The following is a 21,170-nucleotide window of genomic DNA, read 5'->3' on the forward strand; positions in this document are numbered from 1 at the left end:
GAGCAAGAATCGATGCAAGCAACAAAATAATACATACATTCTGGACCACTTTTGTCTCATGGAATATGTGATGTGTAATGCGAACTAACAAGAAAAAACATAAATTTTACCAAAAACATGGGAATTTGTTAAGATTTTTACATTTTTTGAATCAATATTGTTACCCAACAACTGGCTAAAACTAATATCAACTTGAAAGCACCGAAGATTGCAGTTTGACATATAATGAATTACTCATTAAACATAGATTAATATTATTAATAAATCTTTATTGATTTTCAACATCCAATAAGGGTACTTTATAGAAAATGCAACATGTAAACTTTTGTTTTCCTTAGTTATGGTTGATTTTCTATTTGTAATAACACAGAGTTGCTGCTGTGTAAAAAATAGTAATTATTTGCAGAGATCCTGTATTATGGATAAGTTATTTGTGCACGAATATGTTTTCCTAACAGAGTAACGACAATAAACAAAAAATGCGCTGGAATGTGATAATATCCTTCATTTTGCCATTTGAACACCAGTTAGTGATGGATTGGGCATCTGGTGGCCAATGTTTTTTAGTGGATGACACAGACAAACACCATATGAAACACAGCAACTAATTCAGGACATCCATGAGATATTAAAAGCAATTAAATAAAATACCTGATTCTACTTATGCATATAGCTTCAATTAAACCTTACTACTACCTGCTGCTGTTACTATTATACGAAAATAAATGCTAAGAAATGTTGTTGTCAGAACAGCGTTATCAACCAGCATAGTTAAATGTACATAAAAACTACATTAACTAGACTGATCAAAAAGGCCATTCCAAAGATTTGTATATCATATAAGTTGATTTTACCTAACTTGACGTTGCCTTGTTGCAATAAAAAAAAATATTTTCTGGTACCAGTAAAAACGAAGTATATTTCTATAAGCATGAGCTAAAATCAAGTCATTCTGCTTTATTAGTATTGTATATAGTACCAAGCATACCAATACATCACTAATCCCTTAAAATTCGGTAAAATAATCACCAAATATTGCCACAGAGACAATTTGAAGATACCTCTCCCATAAGACGTAATGCAAAATTTACGCACTATTGAAACCTTTCAAGATGGCGTCAGAGCTTTCTAATTGGCTTCAAAAACCGCTCACGCGTGCCACTAGTTGCGCTATCCAGGTTTCATAGAGATCAGTGATCAGCACCGATACCCCATTTCCAAGTCTAGCGCTCGTGGAGTGCGGAGCGAAAAATGGCAAGCAGAGCAAGTTACGCTCAGGCAGTGAATAAAAATGCGGCCAGCTTTAAGAGGCCGAATTGCTTAAGTATGAAGACAGTTAATTTATTGAAAAGAGACGAAATTCTGAATCTTATAAAAAGGATGGACTATCCGCTGAAGAAATTAGTTGGGATTGCAGAAATGCGAGGCCAAAACGTCGACATAACTTGCACCAATAGACAAAATGTTTTGGAACTTTACACAATGCTATGCGCAGCAGTATGCGCAGCAGAATCAGTGAAATTTGTTTAACTATACGAAAATGACAAGATTAACATCGCAGTTGGCTGGGTGCCTATCCCTTTCCCCAGTGAACTCATAGCAGAGGAAATATCGGCAAAATATGGAACAGTTGAAAAGGTGACACACAGGAAGGACAAGATTGGGTTGCTAACCGGAATGAGAATCTTGACAATGAATTCAACGGACGTGGAAGAAAACCCTTTACCAAGTTATATTAGGATGGCGGACTGTGAATTTTACGTAACATATCATGGGCAAGTGTTCACTTGCAAGTATTGTGACGAGAAAGGTCACAAACAAGCAAACTGTCCCAAACGTCAAAAAGATTTTCCTCGGCTAGTAAAAAGACAAGAAGAGCACAAGCAAGCCAAAGCACACGGAGAGACAAACGATAACGCAGTTGCCCCCCAATCTAGCGCTGGCGTCAACAACGCTGATAACAATCCACACTCTACAACAGCCGTAAGCAGCATTCTAAACGATGCTGATAAGAACTCCCCGGACTTCAACTCTGAAAACAACGCCAACATCAAGTTAAGCACACCGAAGCTTACCAACAACTGGTCAAGGAAAAGGCTGCAACGAAGCCCAGACGAGCTTCCTAACAGCAAATCTATTAGCCTATGTGCGACCAGAATTTCGCTGACATGCCCTGGCTGCCAAGCTGAAGCTGTGGTTTCGGCTCAGTCGAAAACTTTCGTTTGCTGGAGTTGTTCCAACAAGTATTCCGTAGCAATGAAGTGCTGCACGGACGAGTTATTTTTGGTCGAAGAGGGTAAAGAAACATGTCAATATCCTTCATGCGAAGGGACATTGAGACGTATGCCGTGCTGCGATGAGCTCCAGCCAGAATACAAGACGAAGGAAGATGTGCTTGAGTGCATACAGTGCGAAAGGTACTCTGTTGTTTGTAATTGTTTTACTGTTAACTCGCTACCTAAGGTTACCATGTGTAAAGCGTGTAGTAATACCCATTGCAAGTATAAGATAGTCAACTGTAGTTGCGGGATAAAGCATTCCTGTCTTATGGGTCCCAATAAAGCGTTTAGATGTGATTGTGGCATGGAGTACGGGTGGGACATTGATATTGGTATCGAACGCGTTTAAATACTATTTTTATGTCTTTAAATATTATTTCACACAACGTTCGAGGTTTAAACATTGCTATGAAAAGAAAATCGATTTTTAATTTTTTACGTCGTAAAAAGTGTCACGTTGCCCTTTTGCAGGAAACCCATGGTAGTGCTAAGCACGAAAAGTTATGGGGTGTGGAATGGGGAGGGGAAGCGTTTTGGGCGCACGGTACCTCAAGCAGTAGATGGGTGGCAATACTAATCGACAAAAACTTATCCTATTCCGTCTCAGGCACACGGGTAGACCAAGAAGGTCGATACTTAATGGTTGAAATTACAATAAATGCAACCCCAATAGTAATTGTTAATGTTTACGCGCCGAATATGGACGATCCAGAATTTTTCATCAATTTATTCGCCGTACTTGACAGCTTTTCCGATGCCCCAATAATCATGGGAGGGGACTTTAATCTAGTTCTGGACAATGTCCCAGATCAAAATGGAAGTGAAAAACATCGTAACCGAAAAGCAAGAGAAAGTCTTTTGCAATATATGACACATTACAAACTAACAGATATTTTTCGCCACAAATTTCCAACCGTTAAAAAGTTCTCAAAGCTTCAGAAACTACCAGCGGCATCGTCGCGTTTAGATTTCTTTTTAATTGACGGTTCTCTCGTCGAAAACGTTAAAAACGTAGACATAGTCCCCGGTATAATGTCCGACCATAATATGGCAACTCTAGGGGCTGACATTAACCCAGCACCACGCGGTAGAGGCTACTGGAAATTTAATACATCATTATTAAATGACCAGCGTTACAAGGATAAAATAAGAAAGGTAATCACTTATTATAAAGCAGAAAACCATATAGGCGAAACCTACCCACATGTAAGATGGGACGCCTTGAAAGCAGTTGTTCGGGGAGAAACTATTAAATATGCGGCCGAACTAAAACGAAGGCTAAATATTAAGCAAATCGATTTGGAAAAACTGATTGGTGAGACGCAAGATTTTAAAGAACTCTTAAACGGAATTAGGCCCCTTGCACGAAAAATTGTCCAAACTTAAATCGGAACTCGACCAACTAATGCTGCGCCAAACTAAAAGCGCCATAACGCGAAGTAGGGCTCGCTGGGCAGAGGAGGGCGAGAAAAATACAAAATACTTTTTAAATTTGGAAAAAAGGCATTGCGAAAAAAAGGGTATTAACAGACTTTTTGTAGATGATGAAATAATAACTGACCAAAACAACATTTTGGACGGTCTAGTTGACTTTTACAAGCAACTCTACAAACAAAACGGAGATCTATTGAACAAAACCTTAATCGCCTCAAAATTAAAAACACTAAATCTTCCAAAAATTAAGGCAGAACAATCAAAACTATTAGAAGCGGAAACAACAGAAGCGGAATTTTTCACTGCTCTCTGCAACATGGGTAAAAATAAATCCCCTGGGCTAGACGGTTTTCCAGCAGAGTTTTATATCACCTTTTGGGACAATATCAAATGCGTCTATATGGCAGCTTGGCGACATACAATAAATACAGGTAGGCTATCAGCTTCTCAGTCAGAAGCAGTGGTAACTATACTTCCAAAAGCTTATAAAGATCATCTTCAACCGGGAAATTTTAGACCGATAACGCTTTTGAATATAGACTACAAAATTGCTTCAAAAGTAGTTAACACCAGGATCCGAGGGGTGCTAAACGACATTATCTCGCCTGCGTAAAATGGTTTTATTCCAAAACGATACATAGGCACTAATATTCGTCTTTTGTTCGATATCATTGACTGCGCCGACTATTACGATATACCTGGCGCGATACTGTCTTTAGACATGTTCAAGGCCTTTGACACGGTAAACTGGGACTTCATATATACAGCCTTAGCTGCTTTCGGGTTCGGGGACAAGATTATTAAATTGATCGAATGTTTTTACCAAAATCCTTCGTGCGTAATTGTTAACAACAACTTTTTATCAAAATCGTTTAACGTTTAACGTGGCGTACGCCAGGGAGACCCTCTCTCTCCAACTTTATTTGTCCTGTGCATTGAATGCCTTGTCGCTGCGTTAAAACAGGGCCGCCAAAACGGCATCACAATAAATGGCAAAGAATTTAAAGTGTCCCTATTTGCTGACGACACTACAATATTTCTATCGGGTAGTGATCAGGATTTTACAGAAGTCTTTCGGATTATCGACGACTTCGGCGAAATGTCAGGCTGCAAGGTCAACATGTCCAAATCAAACGCCTTTTTTATCGGAACAAATCGTGAAAACTGTCACAAACCCATGGAACAAAGTGGTCTTCTATGGGCATCAGGTACTATCAAATACTTAGGCGTTGAAATCCCCATTAGCTCGAGTAACGACGCCGATCTAATTGAAAAAAACTTCACACCACTTCTGAAAAAAATTAAAATAGTATCAAATATTTGGTCCGCGAGGGGTCTCTCTCTTCTCGGAAAAATAACAGTTATCAAGACCCTCATGATTCCAATCTTAACCTTTAAAATGAGTGTTGTCCCGGTTAATATACCCAAATGCTTTATCTCAAAAGTTAAACGAATCCTCTTTACATTCTTATGGGGGTCCAAATGGGAGAGGGTGAAAAGAGAGACTTTGAGTGCGAGTATTGCAAATGGGGGGGCGAGAATGATCAATATAGATAATTACTTGTTAGCCTTACATACGAAATGGATCGCTAAACTACTTGACGAAAACGCGGAAGCTGATTGGAAACAAATCGAAGGCCCCTTTATCCAAGGTAACAGATTAGAAGCGCTTCTTAATGGGAACATAGGAACAAACAATGCAATCACAAGGCGTATACGTCCTATGCGAACGTTACGTTGCGCAATAACGGCGTGCAAACAACTCTTGGAAATTTTAGATCCAAAGTCAAACAGCCGTCCGCTTTGGCTAAACAAAAAAGTAAAATTCCGCTCAAATGTTTTTTTTATGCCATCACTTATAGATTCCAATATAATTTTTCACCAGGATTTGTTGAATAGAAACGGCGAGTATTTACAATATGACACATTAGTAAATAAATTTAACTTTACACCTAACAACACAGATTTTGGCCAATTCATAAAATTAATATCGAGTCCCCCAGAAGAATGGGATTCGGGTAGCGCAACAACGTCCCATTCGTATAGAACCCCAACATTAAAATTATTTATCCAGCAGTATAACTCCACCAAATCGGTTTACGAAAAAATACAAACAACAATTCTCTTTCCTCCAAAAGCTCAATTAAAATGGCACTGGACCTTAAATTGCGGGAGTGCACGTCTGCCATGGGAGAAAATTTACCGCAACCTCTACAATTCAACAATCTAAAACAAACTGAGAAGCTTTCAGATAAAGTTTAACTTGGGCGCAATTGTTACAAATGACTCCCTTTATTCGTTTGGTAAAACCGAATCTAACCAAAGTACTTTTTGCAAAAAGGCCACGGAAACCCTGTACCACTTGTTTTATTTGTGTCCTGTTACGTGTCTATACTGCGAAAACGTGAGTGCGTGATTAAGTACTAAACTACGAATATCGTGTGTTTTTTCCCGCGAGCAATTACTCTTTGGAGTGCACAAAAACGAACCGTGCAAAACATTTGTGAATTGTGTCCTTTTATGCGCGCGATATGTTATTTATCAATGTAAATATGCCGACACTGTCCCGACTATGTTACGCTTTTTACTGTTCCAATCTTCTGTGCGAACTTCCGAGCGATATTCGGCTTTAAAAAGAGGAAGTATGACAAAACACAAAAGTAAATGGTTGTTAGCTGCTTGAGAGCTTCACTATTTTGATTTGTTTTTCTTGTTCGTTTTCTTCGCTATCTTTTTTATTAATAAAAAAAAAGCACCGATACCACTAGGCCTACCCTAATATCGAACAAGTTCAGATACTACAACTTGGCATCGTTTCTCGGGAATTGAGTAAGACTACGTAAAACTATACCAGAGTCCCGAGTCAGACGTGAGCATGCGCAGTTCCAAATTTCACAACTATGAGGTTGCAAACTGTTGATTGTAAATATATATTAGCATATGGTTGAATTTTCGGAATATGACTAAAGTGGCTTAAACCTATATTACGTCGACATTTTGGCGCCCTTGTTTTAACGGTGCCGTTCGGTCGCCGCTGTTTTATCCCTGGATAGTTTGCACATGTGTGAGACCGGAGTGGGTATGATGTTATAATTGGGGTTAGGGTTATATTATTATAGTGGCTTTAGTGATGAAGTTTGGGTGGTGTTTGGGGTCAGGTCAAAGGTTTAAGACCTTATTCTGGCCGTTTAGGTCTTATTACGACGGGTTTAGATCTTGTTCCGATTTAGACCCTTTGATCCTATTTTTTTCGAAACTGCATTTTTAACTACCAACCGTCATGCTATTCTAATTTCAGTTTTATTGCTGGGTCTACTAATTGTAACTTGCTAAATAAGTGGCCAGTGTACCCTCTAAGAAAATTTTCTACTGAGCAAATATTAAGTGTAACCATGAAAAAAAATATTAAGTAACCATGAAAGGCTGAGTTAGCGGTGTTCCGGGACAGATCAATGCTTTTTTATGGGGGCGAGTCGTCACAAAGCGCAATGTCATGAAAAAAAATATTATTAAGACACTTTCTGTTCCCGGATGAACACAGAAGTGTGCAACTGCAATACAGTTTAAATACAATGGTATGTTAACAAAGCGGTCGCGCGATGCCTTTATTTATGTGATGCCTTTACCACACAATCAAGAAACAACAATCAAGAATTGCTTATTTGCATTTATTAAGATGATTTTGCCACTTGTGACGGCCATTGACTCAACAGCTGGTATATGGCTGCACAAAAATCCGGTAAAAAATCGCGCTAAACCCAAAAAGAAATATAGCTGCCAACATCAAAGAAAAAAATGACCAATGCAAAACGCTCAAAACTATTGTGCTTAAACTATTTGTGCTTTTTTTTTGTTGTAATTTAGGTATGATGTAAGTGCACATAAGGCAAATTCAACTGTGTAAATTATCTGGTGTGGTTGCGCAATTGCGCAGTTGCGCACCTTAGACTAGAGCAGTGGTTCCCAACGTGGGTGGTACCGCCCTCCTGTGGGAGTTAAAGAGTTACAGGGGGCGTTGTGAGTCCTTCCATGATTTAGGGGGGGTTGTGGCTCGCTACACATGTTTTTTCTAATACAGTTCTACCTAGATTTTTATTTGGAAAATGCATTAAAAAGGGCAAAGTAGTCAATGAAATACTTACATGTGCTGTTCTTGTTATAATTGAACAACTTCAGATAACAAAAAAATACATTGAAGTTTATTAAAAAATATACGAGAAAGGTATAGGCCTATACTTAAATTGCTATAGTATTCTTCATTTGCCTCTAATATTATGTAGCCTACCTTGTTTTGTTAAATATGTTTAATAACCCATAATCACCATCAACACTGAATTACAGGCCAATTTAGACTAAATCTTCATATACTTTCGCCTCGTGCTAATTTTGTTTAACTTTATGGTAGCATGTGTTTCGGTTCGCTTTGATTTTTAAATGTGCTTAATCGCCTTTCGCTTTAAAATTAAAATGTTCGACTATTTAAACTAGCTTTTGTTTTTTTCTACGCGCCAAATTAGTTAAACCCTCGAGATAAATTCGCTAAATTTATTTAACTCGATTTAATTTACTCGATTTATAGCGTGGTTTACCAATGTCGTATTAAAGTTGTTATGCCGCCTCCCAATAAAGCATCTTAAATCCATTCCCGGGTTGTTGTAACGTGGGGGGGGGGGGGGGGGATCTTGCAGCGTTAGACAATACTAAACTGAATAAGTTTTAATTGTTTATCAAGATGTAACACCATAATTTCTATTTGGCGTACATGGTATGGTTATCACTATTTGATAACGCACATCCCTGACAAACCGGATTGCTGTCTGGGGACCATAAACAGTCTGTAGATGGCGTCAAAAAATGTCTGAATTCTCAAAAATCTGCATTCGAGAAGTAGCCTAGTACGTAAACAAGCACTTGAAAATGCGAACAGAAAAATTTAAAGAAAGCAGAGCTGCGGAGTCGGGGACTCGAGGAGTCGGCTTGTTTGTGCTGGAGTCGGACTCGGGACTCGAGTAAGACATTGTAAAACTACCCGAGTCCGGCATGCGCATGCGCAGTACCAAATTTTAAAACTGATATGGCCGCCAAATGGAAATTGGGTGAAATATTATAAGGTGGAATATTATATGGCGGAATATTTTCCACCATGTATTGTGAGTGAATGAATTATACGACACCCCTATAAGTGGATTTGCTGAATATCCACGTTATTTTAGTTACGTGAATTGGCGGAATACAGGCTGTAGACTCCGGGCCGGACTCGGGACTCGACAAAATCGCACATTTGACCGGAGTCGGACTGGGGACTCAGGAGTCGGACTCGGGTCATTTTTAACCGACTCCGCAGCCCTGCCAGAAAGATGCCGCTTGTGCACAAAGAATGATTCACAGAAACGATTTTTATTAATGTGATTGCCCAAAAAAGTCGTAACGGAATCATGTAAAAAGTTCGCGGGAGTTGAAACAAAATATACATTGCGTTTATCTTTGATTGGAAAATATTTTTCATAATGCAATGAGCATGTAAGAGATTGTTTTAATGTTCCCCAAAATGCACTACCTTTAAAAATATAGCTTTGGCAGAAACTAAATTTCGTAAAGTGTAACCACCGATTACATAGAAAAATATAAAACTATTTTGGGAATATGAAACTATTTTTTTATCTTGCAAGCTGACATAGGCTACAAAATGTGCAAAAAAACTATTTTCTGAAAGCGCGTCAATTTTTTCGTTTATCTGGCACTCTCGCCAAAATTGCATTTAGATTTGTGTCGGTATACTCTCGATTTTGTGTTAATATTAGTCTACAGCATTTTTTATATTTATGTAGGTAGGCCTACTATACTGTAATACTCAAAACATATTTTCGGGGGGGTCTATGGCCTAGGCCCCCCTCTAAGGATCCAAAATTGTGAATTTTGACTCTCAGATTCAACATCTCTTTCGTTTTATTTCAAGTTGTAATAAACTTCCAACTGATATTTTAAATGTATTAATAATTAATTTGACTTATTTGTAGTGTTTTTCGAACAGTAGTGGATCTCTAGACTTGAAAGCTTATATAGCTTCAAACATTTTTACTTGTTAAAACTTTTTTTCTTCGGCCAATGATATAGGCCTAACCATGAACTTTATCTAAGTAACTTATGTCTTAGGAAAAAACACATTATAAAGCACGTTAGTGTCTGATGAGTGGAACAAATGTTCTGTTTATTTGCAATACATAGATAGAACTATAGAAAATTTACAAATACCCCTGTTAGGAAAATTAGGATGATAATGCGCCAAAGCAAAAATGTCATTATTTTGCGTTAGTGGAAAAACAAATTCAACGTTTGTTAATAAAATGGCAAACAATCACGTTCAAAAAGTATTTTTCGCGTTTCTTTATCCTGATTTGAAAAGTAAAACTGCAATTTGCCCTATGTAGAAATATATAAAGTGCTTCGTTTCGTGTGTAACGTAGCTGCCAAAGTTTCTGCCACAGATGCAGTGCCAGGTGGGGTTGTATTTCTTATCGAAGTCCTTCTTGATATAGGCTGCTATGTCTTTCTCAATGTTAAATTTTTCAAGAGCTTGTTGTGCACACTCTATAGCTTCCTGTTGCATTTCTTCAGCCATGTCCACATTTTTGACAACGGTCTTCTTCTCACAAGACATTTTCTATAGGAGTGTTTTACCCAAAATGCAATACCTTGATATATATTGAACTGTCATATTAAATATAATATAACACGAACATCAATATGAGCTGGAGTTCTTTAAACCGTCATGGGCCAAATTATATAAGTTATAGACTCTAAACTCGCATATCTGTGACAGACATTTATGCTGTACAGATAGCCTACATTATTGGCTATACCCTGCTGGTCTCCCAACAAACCACATATCCATCAGTGTTCCGCGCGTAGAATACTTTGTACATTACTTTACAAACCAACATTAAAAACAAAAAAGTCATAATTTATCTTGCATTCTTGCCGTTAGAAGTAATTTCAAGTTTATGTCGAAATAAATGTCGCATTAGACTATATTTCAATGATTTAAATATCTTAATTTGCATTAAATCCTTTCAGTTGTCATACGTTCGTAAACTGCATAACTACGTTTAAGTGTACAGCAGAGTGCGAATAGCAAAGCTGCGGCTAGCAGTCACGACAAAGCGGATGTCGTCGTCACTGCGCTAAAATAGAAACGCACTGTGCAGTATGCGCATTTAGAGTTTAAAGCTAAATGTCACAAAATTCATTGTGCTCATTTGAACAGAATCGCCTAAATAGTCTAAAACAGCCTCCGGCAATCGATTCTACGATATTTGTTGCGGGTTGTGATGCTCTAAGGCAAATAAGTGCACGGTCTCGACTGCAATACTGACTTTCTCAAATGCCTAAGACGTTTGTTTAACGCAGTACGACCAGTACGTGTTTAGCTATAGTAAAACCACGAACATTTCATGGTTGCCTTCCAACGGATACAGCATTTATCAGTTTTAAGTGACGTTATATCATTATACGAAATGTTACACACGACTTGGAAAAGTGCTCAAACAAATACAGTTAAAAACACAACCAGACGAGAAAATTAAATTTATAAGATAGCTATCTTGTTTATTTTAAGGTAAATGACACAACGCACGAAATAAAGAATAAACGAAACTGGACCAACAAATGCGTTCTACAAAGTAACGTTTGTAAATACACATGACAGCATCGAACTAAGATATGACAATATATTTTTAAATCCCTTAACTACCATGTAGTTTAAAATTCGTATAGAAAATTAGTGATAACATAAAGTAGCTTTTTTCGGAAAACCAGTCTCCATGGTATTCACGTGTAAAACATAAAAAATAAAATTGCGGTGCAAAAATATAATGTAATATCACAACATAATGAAGACCATAATATAAATAAAAAACAACTACATATCAGTAAACAAAAACATTTGTAAGCAATAGAATTATAATCTATTTTCAAAAATCAAACGCCGGAGCTATAATTTGACTATTCTACAGGAAAAGAAAACCTTGCATTTCACACACATTTCCACTATAAAACTGTTACAGTTAGGGATGTCCGATAATAATAAAAAAAAATTTATTGAAAAAATATAGGTTAGCAATTGGTAGTAATTAAACTTCTTAACACCATAGCAAATTTTGGCTTAATTACCTGGATCAAATGCCTTACATTTCGATGTCATCTATTTGCTTGTTTGAGCATAAAGTTATCACGTCATTTGGTATCGGATCGCGATACATTTTACCGAAAATATCGGCTATTGGTATCAGAATAAAATGTCAAGTATAGTATAGGACATCCCTGGTTTGCAGTATTAAAAAACGATTGCGGTATACATCTGGGAAAGTGCACAAAACAAGCACACGGTGAACGTTACTGCTCTAAAATAGCACAATTGTAAATTGCTTTGCATTGAATTCAATAATTGCTTTAAAATGTAACATTTTTGTTTAATCAGCATATGTGTTGTATCACCTTCTTCTCGGGATAATTTTGTTTGCTGGACTCCAAACAGGTCGGTCGTCAAGTTGCGAGTAATTCAAGTCCGTGCGACTCTCTCGAAGTTGATCTTCTTTGCGCTCTCTCCACCTGACGTAAAGGAACACCAGATGATATCATTTCGCCTCTGAAGTTTAACCACAAAGGGTTGAACAACCAATAATATTTCACACAGCGCTGATGACCAACATACGTCGAATAAAAAACAACCATGGTTGAACGGACTCGAAATTAGAACAGCAAAAACGTGGGGATAAAACACAGTTCGAAATAAGATTAGATTAGGATTAATAGCTTATAGTCGTGATAACATGTACATCGGAATAAGACCTGAGCCCATTGAAATAAGACACAACAGGCCAAAATAAAGCCCATACAACCTTTTACCTAACCATAAATCTTACCCAAATTAATAACTAACTCCCAGAATAAAATTCCAACTCTACCCATTACCCGTCAAACAATCCGGTTAAATACCAGCTGCGCCTCAACGGCGCCCAAACGTCGACAGCTAAACGGCCGATTTCAGGTAGGTGTGCCCTCGTCTATAGCCCTTCACTACAGTTTCAGGCGCTATTTTGTACATTTTGGTTTTATTCTATCAAATTTCGAACTTATTTCGACATGTTTAGGTCTTATTCAGACGATTTCGATCTTATTCGGTCGTGCTTGGTTATTACTGCGTACTTGGCTTTGGTATGTCGTTGGTCTTAATGCTATCATAGATTATTCTAAATTAGATATTGTTACTTTGTAGGTCTTATTGTGTGTTCCCGGTTAAACTATGATCAAAGCAAATTTTGGTCATTAATTTTGCTGGGGTATGACATGTAGTAAAGTAAACCACGTAAAATAGTAGTATTACTTTTGATACTTCTCCTGAGCTTCGTCGCTCTCCATTTTCTTTTCCTCTTTTAGTTCTCTTTCTTTTTTCCGCTTTTCTCTTTCCTTTTCTTTTTTATCTTTAACCCATTGTTTGCTTCGTTTGTCCATCCTACGTAAGTAGATATTTCTAAATTAACCTTGCACAGTAATTAATATTACATTTTATTAGTTTAAATAAAACTCCGCAAACTGAGACAAAATAATAGGACAAAATGTAAAAAAAAAAAATTTAGACAATCCAAATATTACAAGTCAGTTTGTCGGCAAATTGAGTGCATCTACCAGTGCACATTGGTAATGGAAATATTACAATTTTGTACAATAGAAGGGCAACGTACTAACCTTATTGAAATAGCGTAAATTTATTTTTTACATAAAGCTCTGTATTTTCTTTTTTTGTGGTGGACTTTTTGGCATAATAACATTTGGCAGCTGAAAGTCGTAAGTAGTTGAATAGGGGGAAGCCGTGCGTAGCAGACATGTTTTTATGTAGTTAACAAAAGCATGTATAGTCAAGAGGAAAAATTCTCCCCTGATATCGCCGTACAACAGGGGTAGGCAACCTTTCGTATGCCGTGTGCCAGTTTATGAATAATTTCAAAACAACAGCAACTCGCGTGCCAAACACTTTTTATGTTTGGTTTTGCACTGGCAACCAGGGCTCCGGAGTCGGTTGAAAACAACCCGAGTCCGACTCCGGCAAAATGTGCAATTTCATCGAGTCCAGAGTCCGGCTCAGACTCTACACTCTACAGCAGGGGTCGGCAACCTTTTTCTAGTCGCGGGCCAAAACCAAACTTAAAAAGTTTCCTGCGGGCCGCACAAAATGATGACTAAGAATTGTGTTGCTAAAATGTAAGAACAACTCTGAATCAGGTGGGCCTCGGATATTGTTTGCACTTCAAAAGGTGTTTAATTACATTTACAGAGGCAGTAAAGTGTTGAGGCAAAGCGAATGAAAAGTGTAATAAAATTACTTTTAGGGAACGCGATAACATTTAAAGTTAATCTAGTTCAGTGTTTATTAACTATTTAAAGAAAGGGGCATCTGGCGAGCGAAGCGATCGCGATTTTTTGCTATACCGATATTTCTTTTAATTTTTTTGCAAGTTTTTATTACTAAGTAAAAAGATTATATATACAATATTTTTTTAAACTTTTTCCCATTTTGCGCTATGCACTTGGCAGCCTTTCACGGCGCAACGGTAAAGAATCGCTGATCTAGTTGAAAATGCAGCATCAAAACGTAAGCAAACCGGACGTATAATGGACATTCAAAATATTTCGCAATTACGTAGTTATAATAGTCAAAAAGTATGTGAAATAGACTCGTGTCAAAGAGGTCAAATTGTTAAAGAGGCGACGGGCCGAATGAATTACATCTGTCCCGCGGGCCGTAGGTTGCCGACCCTGCTCTACAGCCTGTATTTCACCGATTTACGTAACTAAAATAAGTATGGCAATCCACTCATAGGGTTAATGGAAAATATGCCACCATTTGCTATTCCACCTTTCACAAATGATCTGACATTTAATTTACGCATCTTGGGGAACGCCAATCAACCTAATTTCATAAGTTAAATTGTATAAAAACATCCTAAACCTGCTGAAAGAAAACGAACTGTCACTAACACAATACTGTGCCCGCTATTTTGGAATATACTTCGACGCTTTTCAGCCGATACCTAGAGGTGTTAACTATCAGTTTAGATTTTATTTTGATTTCTTAGTCGCACAAAAACACACGTGCTTTATTTTAGTGTAGAATGCCCAGCTTTAACGCAGTAAACATCACGCCAATTTTAGGCCTTTGTGGCGTAATACGAACGGTTAGTCGTTACCAACAAGTTTAACGACCACCAAAAACATGTTAAATAAAACAGTTAAGACACTAAATTGTGACACGAACTGGAAATGTGTGCAAACAATTAGTTGGCACTAGTGTTAGTGATGTAATAATAAAGCTAATGATCTGGTATTGGTGTAATGGTTGCACTATCTTAAGGTGATATAACGTGCGCGTAAAATCATTTGGCGTGCCCGGAAAAATCATCTTGCGTGCCACTTTTGGCACGCGTGCCAGGGGTTGCCGACCCCTGCCGTACAACATATTTCAACAGAAAGTCAGATATTTACTTTGAAAAAATCTAAAAATACATGACAGCACTTTGATCATAAGCCTTTTAATCTTTAGTTGTCATAATTGAATATTCGATAGATTTATGAGTATATATTGCGATTTAGCGTTATCTTTATTGGAAGTACTAATTTATCAAACTGCTGTAATTGGTTAAGGTATAAAGTATATCCGTTTTACTGTTGATTTTTTTTTTTCAAAAACAGCATAAGTTTGGCTGTTTCTCGAATGGCGGAAACTTTAAGCAATGAATTTAATATTGAAACAGACAGATTTATCGGTATCGGGCAACGAACTTTTATATTCGTTACTACTACAGCTTTTCTATTTGTTATCCTGTTTATATTACGGTCACGGGGCAGTCTACTGCACCACTTGTTTCTCTAATATTGCTAGGTGAACATATATAACACGAGTCATGGGTTAAGAAGCGCCTAGTTTGACTAAATTACAACTAGGCGTTTCTCGTGAATTTTACAACTAATTACATAAAAATAACTAGACATTTTAGCCGACCTAAAGAAAAAAAAGGTTTGACTTTTAGCCGACCTAAACGAATAACGAAAAATAAAAATAAGTTAGGTTTACGGTCGACCCTTGTACATTGTGCAAACAAGAGACGAAAAACGGCGTTTTGAGTTTATTATTGTTTTCGCATTAGCTTAAGACGCGTGGCGAAATAGCATTAAAAACATTTTCGCTTCGGACAGTGATTTAAATATTATTTACAAGAAGGAGGGGGCGTACCCTGAACCCCCCCTGGATACGCCACTGCTTTCAATTTAAATTCAAATAAACAAATCAATTTAACAATGCTATTTCTCTACTAAACACACGGCAATTGCAGTACAAACCATTCATCCACTGCTTTTTTGCTTTCCTGTTTTTTTAATTTTTCCTTTTCTTTTTCAATTTGTTCATCTTCTCGTTTCTTTTTTAATTCTTGCTTATGTTTCTCTTTCGCTTCTTCTAACGCCTTTTTGCGAACTACATCGCATTTCTATTTAAAAATATAGATATATATATTCCTATTTATATTGCGCATTTCAAGCTTTTGCAAGACACCATATATATAAAAAAAACATTAGATCTAAATATGCCAACTAATATTTTTTAAATGGCATGAAACCACTTCTACAACTCAGGGGTTATGAAAGATGTTTTGCTTGTGATGATTACATGTACTCAAATTTCGCCTTGCAATAAAAATGAAAACTAGTAAGCTAAGAACCACAAGGGCAAAATTGTACCGCTGATATTGCATGTGGGCCATTACCGGGCGTCTGTTATTCTCTGCAGTTCGCAGGGTATGCCAGAGAAAAAAAAATTAGGTGACATTAAACATTTTATTGTTGAATACATAAATACGACTTATTTAGAATTTTTTCAAAACATAATTAATATTTCTCCCAATGTTTAAAACAAACAAGTCATGTCAAGATTCAACAATAAAACGCTATATTGCAACTAAACGATAAACAGGTTAATTTATTTACCCTCTGAGATTTCCATTTTTCTTCCTCCTTTCGTAGTTTTTCCTCCCTTTCTTTTCTTTCGCTTTTTCTCTTATTTTTCAAATTTTCTTTTATAATTACCTGTATTTTAAAACATAAAATAAATTTTACATCCTAATATATTACAAGTTGTTTACCAATACCAGCGGTATTTGAATTTTAAGAAAAACTGTATAACATTACATCAATTACAGGTCAGTTAGTGTCCCAACTTCAGCAAAACCTATAACAATATTCCAAATCCAAGACTTTATATTTTCTTCCACCTATGTCACAACCCAACTAGTCACGGTAAAATTGTACACTGACATCATGAAAGTTGCCAGAATCTGTAAAAGGCAGTAAGCTTTATAGAGTTACTTTGCAAATTTGTCTTACCTCTTTTTGTTTCTCCCAAGCATCCCGGGCACTTTCGTTCTCCAGTTTGCTTTCCTTTAATTCCTGTTGTTTCTTCTCTTCTTTTTCTTTTAATTGAAGTTTCTGATTTTTCGTTTTGATTTTGCGCTGCTTTTCCCTTTCATTTAGCCAACTCTGTATTTTATTTTTAAATTGTTAGTTAATATGAAATTAAAAATACACATGTGGTAAAAAAGTTGTATTTTTTTAAAACAGACGGTATTGCTAACAATGGGTAGCAGCTTAACATAATTTTTAGCACTATAAATTTAAAATGTACATACAAATAAATATATATAACACCTATATTTATATTTTCACAAACCAAATAAACAGCATTTCTAATGTCTGTTGTAGAGTTCAGATTGTCATTTTGTTCCGTATTCGTTGAATTTGACTGCAGTTGTTTTAAAGCAGTCAAGGACCCCAGACCATGGTAATCCTTTGATGGCTTGGGAAGGTGAGTTTTTTGCCTTTTATGTTTTACCGACGGAGTTTTGGATTCCTTTGTAATATCGTTCTTTTCCAAAATATACAAATGTTATTTTACAAAAAAATCCATTTAGACTAAATCTCCATTGAAGTAAAACATATGTGCCAAAAATATGCTTACTTACCATATCTTTGTAGAATTCGTTTTCTTGATTGTGCAATGCAACATTTTCAATCACATTGTCTGACAATAGTTTAGAAGACCTTTGCTTTGGATCATTGGAATGTTGTTGCTGATTTGTTTTTTCAACAACTTCTTCTACAGGAGACCTGACAAAAAACAATTAATATTACAACTAAAATAAAAGCACTATTGGATAAAATTATTTAATAGTAAAACAAAAAATAAAATTATTGATTACTTGCTGTTTGGGTTAAATGTTTGAACTTCAGAGTATACAGTGGCATGAAATATTACTGTATCGCACACAATAAAGAACCAAGGCTAGGCAAGCCAATAGGTATAAAATATGCACAAATTATTTTGTTTTAAATATTATAAAACTTTTCATTACAGAGTGATGCATACACTTTACTATTTTAAACCTGTGAAAAATTACAGTAAAAACTTTTGGGGTAAAGCTATATTTGGCAATTATTAATGTAAAAAGAGATTAAAAAGGGAACTACTGCACACATACATGTTGAGAGGTCATCATCACTAGTATTCAACAATAATTTTTCTTATTATTATATTTCCTTCATATATTATTATCTTGTAAAATATTAATTTTTTTCGTAATGTCCTACTTAATATTCTGATCTTCAGAAATAGGCTTTACTTGTTGATTGGTTGGGACTGGCTCAATGTTGGCCTGCTCAAATAATGCAAGCAAATCATCAGATGTGGTATTTTCCAGTTGACTTCCTAAAAGTAAAATAATTTATATAAAGCCCTGTAATGTGTTTCATAGGTAACACCTATTTGGTTCCTTACTAGGCTTTCAAGATTTTTTTTTCATATTGGTAACGATGCCTATAACAAATGTATCCTGGTAAAATATGCAACAACTAAGTTTTAAATAGGCAAATGTCAACCTGTTTTCTATAATTTAGAAACTTGGGCGTTCTGTATGATGCTACAAATTCCTAAAATGTAGTTGTTTGTTCTGATAAGACAACGTAATAATCCAAATTGTAAACTTTTAAACTAAGTTTGTTGAAGAAACTTGACAACATCTCAAAGCAAATGCAAAAAATGTTTCAATTCCTAACAAGCACATCAATAAGAATTTTTGTCATTTTAATTTCGGTAGGTGTTATGGTTAATAATTCTACATGCGAATATGTAAACTGCACATCGTCTATGGCGACATTAACACTTGTTTGTCAGCAAGAAGTTAATTAAACTGTGTGGTAATCAGGAAATGTGAACAAATATATGTGTATAATGGTAGTTTTTTTGTTAAGCAACAAACAAGCTAGTTATAACAACTTTAGTTACTAACTGTGCAATGGTTTATTTTATTGATAAAATAATATGAGGTAGTGCAAAATCTGAAATATGAAACAGTTTGAATAAAACAATCCATGTATATGCATACACATGTCACATGTGTAACATATACCTTTCTTCAAATTAGTCATTTGATCAGGAGTTAACCTGCCAACATCATCATGGCTTATATTGTTACCATTAATTGTTTTTTGTGTACAGTTTGAAACAGATAGAGCTGGTAAAGACCCAAGAAGTGATCCTAAAATCAAGCAATAAAATAGTTTTACAACGAAGTCTCCAACATATTCAATATGTATTTTTAAAGATATAAAGAAAATGTTAATATTATAACATGAAATATAATGTGCAACAGAAACTAAAAGCAATCTTACCATTATCCTTTTGTGTTGATGAGAATTGCAATGATGGAGATTTTTCTCTGGAAACCAAAGTATAAGGTATTATAGTGGACAGGCGCTAAATTTCGTCCAGATTTTGTAAAATATATGTCATTTGAAAAATTTATATATAAAATCACCAGCATAAAAAACACTTTATAATGTTATATGTATTTTGCTAAATGTTTTACCTTTTTGACTTAGCACTTCCAGGTCTACTTCCACTATTTGATCTGGATCTTTCTCTTTCCTTAGTTTCTTTTTTCCGTGGAGCAGGAATAGGTTCCTTGGGTTTGTCCTCTTCTAGCAAATAATCAATTATTGACCGAGAATCATTTTTTTCATAACCTTTGTTGCTTTTTGTCTGTTTGTCAATGTTTGCAGAGGTTTTTGTAGAAGATTGTTTAGACCTACTGAAGTCTGGGGAGTTATATTCGGAAGAATTTTTGGTGAACATTTTGTCTGCATTCCTGAAGCTTCCAATTGAATCAACTTCCTTTTTGCCTTGGAATTCATTAGGAGAAACAAGATGGTTTAATGAATTTCCAGAATGAAGTTTGTTGTGATACAACGCTGAGTTTGATTTTGTTATGGATGGGGAAGCTGATCGAACAGGATCAGGTGTAAAGGAATCACCTGGACTGTTTTTAGGTTTTATTCCATGCTCAGATAACAAAGATAAAAGTGGATTGTCATCATGTTTTGCTTCCCCAATGGCACTTTGTCTCTTTATTGATTTGGGGCTTTTAACAGTTGTTGCTCTAAACACGTATTTATCATAACTGAAATTATGTCAGATTATTTAAACGCAAAGTTACATTTGTTGGTGTAAACTTGCGGAGAATAGATAAATAACTTATATTTTTATTTGTGAAATAAAAACTATATGTAAAAGTGAAAACACTTAAATACAATTATATATACATAAAATATATATAACTAAATACCTATCAAATGAAGTATGTGATGATGTTTTAAGAAATCTTGTACCATCATCACTACTATCATCATCGCTTTCCAGGTATGAAGGCATTTTCCAGGTATTCGCCTGACTATGTTTCTTCCTGTTATTTGTCGCTGAAAACTTGCTTGTTTTTTTGGAAACAGGCTTTTCTGAAAGTAAAAAGTAACTGCAAATAACATAAATCTCATGTTAAAAAAATTTAACTATATAAAACCTTCTTCTTCAAAATCATCCTCAAAGTCATCTTCATAATTTTGTTCATCACTGGAGAAACCAGTTGCAAGACCAGCACTCTTTCTTTTGGCTATTTCTTTATCAAGCTCATGTTGAAAAGTGTCTTTGGTGCGATTCCTTCTAACTGGAACTGCAGTCATCTTATAAAATTATTTGTTTTATTTTTTCTGTCTATAAGGCACAAACAAGGTTTGAATCTAAAGCCCAATTGCTTCAACCAAAAACATTTGGTGTGGAATGCTTGCCTAAAACCCTGCCTGTGATGGGCAGAACTTTGCGGTAAGATTTCAGAAAAATATCATTTGGGTGAATCTTTAGTGACCACAAATTATGGAATGCAGTCGGGATCTAAAGAATATTACAATAAACATCTCTAGTTTATTTGGTTAAGGTGCATTGATAGTTTTATGTTTTCTTTCATTTTTAAAATTACTGGAATAAAAGCTTCACAATTGCTTTTAGGACATATAAATTTTTTTAAT

General features: G+C 35.8%; 1 protein-coding gene and 2 pseudogenes across 1 annotated transcript; 1 reads left to right on the forward strand and 2 right to left on the reverse strand.

The window, feature by feature from the left end:
- Positions 1–1,251: 1,251 nt before the first annotated feature.
- On the forward strand, positions 1,252–2,856 carry LOC146138015 (uncharacterized; annotated as a pseudogene).
- Positions 2,857–9,889: 7,033 nt separating this feature from the next.
- On the reverse strand, positions 9,890–10,440 carry LOC146138016 (dynein light chain LC6, flagellar outer arm pseudogene; annotated as a pseudogene).
- An 863-nt stretch (positions 10,441–11,303) lies between these two features.
- On the reverse strand, positions 11,304–20,852 carry LOC146138017 (uncharacterized). Its single transcript, XM_083393876.1, has 13 exons — positions 20,669–20,852; positions 20,438–20,603; positions 19,682–20,251; positions 19,485–19,531; positions 19,223–19,351; positions 18,405–18,522; positions 17,780–17,924; positions 17,488–17,682; positions 17,145–17,297; positions 16,749–16,847; positions 16,107–16,252; positions 13,096–13,224; positions 11,304–12,320 (listed from the first exon to the last, which is right to left on the reverse strand). Exons 1-13 carry the CDS (start codon positions 20,826–20,828, stop codon positions 12,203–12,205), a joined length of 2,175 nt encoding a protein of 724 aa, XP_083250002.1. The 5' UTR covers positions 20,829–20,852; the 3' UTR covers positions 11,304–12,202.
- Between the last annotated feature and the right edge of the window lie 318 nt (positions 20,853–21,170).

This window comes from Ascidiella aspersa, chromosome 7 (assembly GCF_963924565.1).
Source record: "Ascidiella aspersa chromosome 7, kaAscAspe10.2, whole genome shotgun sequence".
Taxonomy (NCBI): Eukaryota; Metazoa; Chordata; class Ascidiacea; order Phlebobranchia; family Ascidiidae; genus Ascidiella; species Ascidiella aspersa.

Coding starts and splice junctions, on each gene's coding strand:
- LOC146138017 (XM_083393876.1), bottom strand. CDS start 20,828: ATGACTGCAGTTCCAGTTAGAAGGAATCGCACCAAAGACACTTTTCAA. Junction 20,604..20,668: donor GGATGATTTTGAAGAAGAAG/GTTTTATATAGT, acceptor TTTTACTTTCAG/AAAAGCCTGTTTCCAAAAAA. Junction 16,848..17,144: donor CTTGGGAGAAACAAAAAGAG/GTAAGACAAATT, acceptor TTTAAAATACAG/GTAATTATAAAAGAAAATTT.